We start from the raw sequence: 2,651 nt of genomic DNA, 5'->3' as shown, positions 1-2,651 counted from the left end.
GGGGGGGGGGGGGGGGGGGGGCGGGACAGATCAAGGCCCTCCAGTGAGGGAGGAAGGGGACTGGGACTGAGGCAGGCACTGTCAGCTAGGGCAGAGCATGTGACAGAGTTGTGAGCGGCTTACACAGGGGGCACAGGGAGGTGGGGAGGGGGCAGCCCCAACCACTGTATGCACCCCCAGGCAAGCATGTGGGGAGTATGCTCCCCCTGGATCTGTGCATGGGCCAAGGGCAGGCTGCCATTGCAGGCTTGCCCTGGACACCAAACTTCCTTGCTACAGCACTGCTTACACTGTCTCCTATCTTTCAGCGCATCAAAAAGGAACATAAAAGTTCTGGTTGCCTGTTTACTACTCTTTCCTCCACCTTCAAGATTTTGCTGGTTAATAAGAAAGCACAATGCTCTCTGGAGTTGACAGCGTTTGGCCTGAATGTGCAATTTACACTATGTAAATTGTATGACTCAGCAGAGAATTGCAGAGAGCAGTGTTAGCAGGCGTACAAAGAGTTATTGTGGGGTGTTTCAGAGCAATGCAGTGGTTTCTGGTAAAAACAAGGTACGGTAATACTGATGCTTTGCATATCTAGCATAATTACAAATACTTTAATTACGTTTGCTCCTATAGTTTTGTCACATACTCAGGTGAGTCCTTAAAAGCTGAGTTCATGTATATGGGTGGGTGGGTAATCCATGGGATATGCCTGTCAGCCACTGGAATGTAAATTGCTCTGGCTGACATTTGATAGACGGAGTCCTTCCAGGACAAGCAGGATGTGTGTCTGTATAAAGTTAATGGGCTGTCTGAAACTGGCAACCATAATATTGTATGAGCCACCAGGCAAAACTGAAGTCATTAAAGTCCTTACTCAAAGGAAATAGCAGATATGACAACAGTATGTCAAACAGAGTGTGTTAGTTTGTTCTCATGTTGCTGGATTGCCTAACAGTACAAAAGCCAGCAACAGGGTGGTGGCAGGCCAGGAACAGGTGAGTAAGAGTAATTATTCCTGAACTTCCTTGTGTTAATCCAGGAAGGATTGAACTCACACAGCGCAGCAGTTGAGCACCTGTGAACCATACAATTTGTTTTAAAGAGCATGAACATCAAGAACAGGCCCATTTTGTGAACAGGGTGGGGCATGGATTAAGGGCAGAGGTTTCATTTTATGGTGGTCACCCTGAAAAACACCCATTTTAAACATTATACTAGTTAAAACCCTTGAAAAATATGCATGCATGATGGTGGGAGGGCCTGCTGGGTCACAGCAGTGTGAAAGTCTCAGCACCATCCTACCAGCCAGAGGCTCAAAGTCCTGCTAATGTTGGACTTTTACATCCGAGATTGTTGTTGTGCGATTTGGGAGTGTTCAACATGGTTCAGTCTGCATTGCCAGTCTCAGTACTGCTCTCAGCTCGCTGCGGCAGTACTGCAACAGCCTCCAAACAGCTCTGATGTGTGGAGGGGGCCTCTGGTCTGAAGATCAGCACTGTTGGAAAATGGACATATATAGGTTTCCGTCACCAACAGCTGGGGTTATGTTCCTGAAAGTTCTTGTGGTTGGCAAAACTGTGGTTGGTAAGATAAAAGGCTTATGGGAAAAATGGCAGGTGGTGGGCTGGTGCACAGCCATGGAAAACCATAGTTACTGAAAATTGTATGCCTTGGTAGCCAAAATGGTACATAGAATATTAAGTGTGGATACTCAAGACCATGGTTAGTGAGGGAAACCTATACTGTCCTCCTATTTCTGCCTGAGCGAACTTCAGCTTCTTATTTCTGCTGCCCTGCATCAGTGTCCACGGTGCTCTGGGCCCTTTCTCTCTTGCCTGAGGAAACAAGCCTGCTTGGTGCTAGAAAGCGATGGAGTTTGGCTGGTGATCAGAGTCGGGTTTGGGCAGGGTTCAAATTCAGGAGAAGGGAAGAAGTCCAGGCTGCAGGGTTGTTGCTTGTAGCTGTCAATCTAAAGACACAGGCAAGGTTCTTTGTGTAGATGTGATATTACAACTCGAGTGTCCAGGGTCTGGAACAGACTCCCCCAGAGGTGGTACAACCACCTACTCTGAATATCTTCAAAAAACTTCTGGATATTCACCTTGCTGGGGTCATCTGATCCCAGCAGTCTTTCCCACCCATGTGCAGAGGGGCTGGACCTGATGATCTCGAAAGGTCCCTTCCAGCCCCCAACATCTATGAATCTTTTCTCAGACCAACTGAATACTTGGAGAAAAGTTCTTTGCAAGCTTTCCGACACAAACACCCTTCTTCAGGCAGTGAGAGTCCGCTACCTCTGGGCTGAGCGACCCGTCATACCCGCGAGAGGCTGGGCTTTTTCGAGGGGAGGCAGAGCAGAAGTGCTGGGGCCGGGGACCCAAAGGGATATCTTGGGGGCTCCCAGGGCAGGGCTGCGCCTTCCAGACAAGTGGTGGAGTCGTGAGGGGGGGCGGTCCCCAGCCCCGGGCGGGTCCCCCACGCCCCTCCGCGGGCGGCTCCTCCCCCGGGCCGGGGCCGTCCAGCCCGGGAGGCAGCACCTGCCCCGCCGGAGCGGCTGAGGAGCGGAGGGCGAGAGGCAGGGAGGCAGGATGCAGCTGCTGGCGCTGGCGCTGGCGCTGGCGCTGGCGCGGGGCGGCGCGGAGGCGGGCGCGGAGCCGAGC

The 2,651-nt window shown here is 51.6% G+C and overlaps 1 protein-coding gene across 1 annotated transcript in view; it reads left to right on the top strand.

Moving 5' to 3' along the window:
• Positions 1-1,496: 1,496 nt before the first annotated feature.
• The window catches only part of HPSE (heparanase), a 43,406-nt gene continuing 42,251 nt past the window's right edge, over positions 1,497-2,651 (top strand). Inside the window, exon 1 of the mRNA XM_019525882.1 lies at positions 1,497-1,575. Within this exon, the coding sequence (XP_019381427.1) occupies positions 1,497-1,575 (79 nt within the window). The remainder of the gene's footprint in view (positions 1,576-2,651) is intronic.

The sequence above is a fragment of the Gavialis gangeticus genome, unplaced genomic scaffold, assembly GCF_001723915.1.
Source record: "Gavialis gangeticus isolate Ggan-Ray unplaced genomic scaffold, GavGan_comp1, whole genome shotgun sequence".
Taxonomy (NCBI): domain Eukaryota; kingdom Metazoa; phylum Chordata; order Crocodylia; family Gavialidae; genus Gavialis; species Gavialis gangeticus.
The sequence above is the reverse complement of the archived record's forward strand: the minus strand, read 5'-3'. Positions and strand labels throughout refer to the sequence as shown.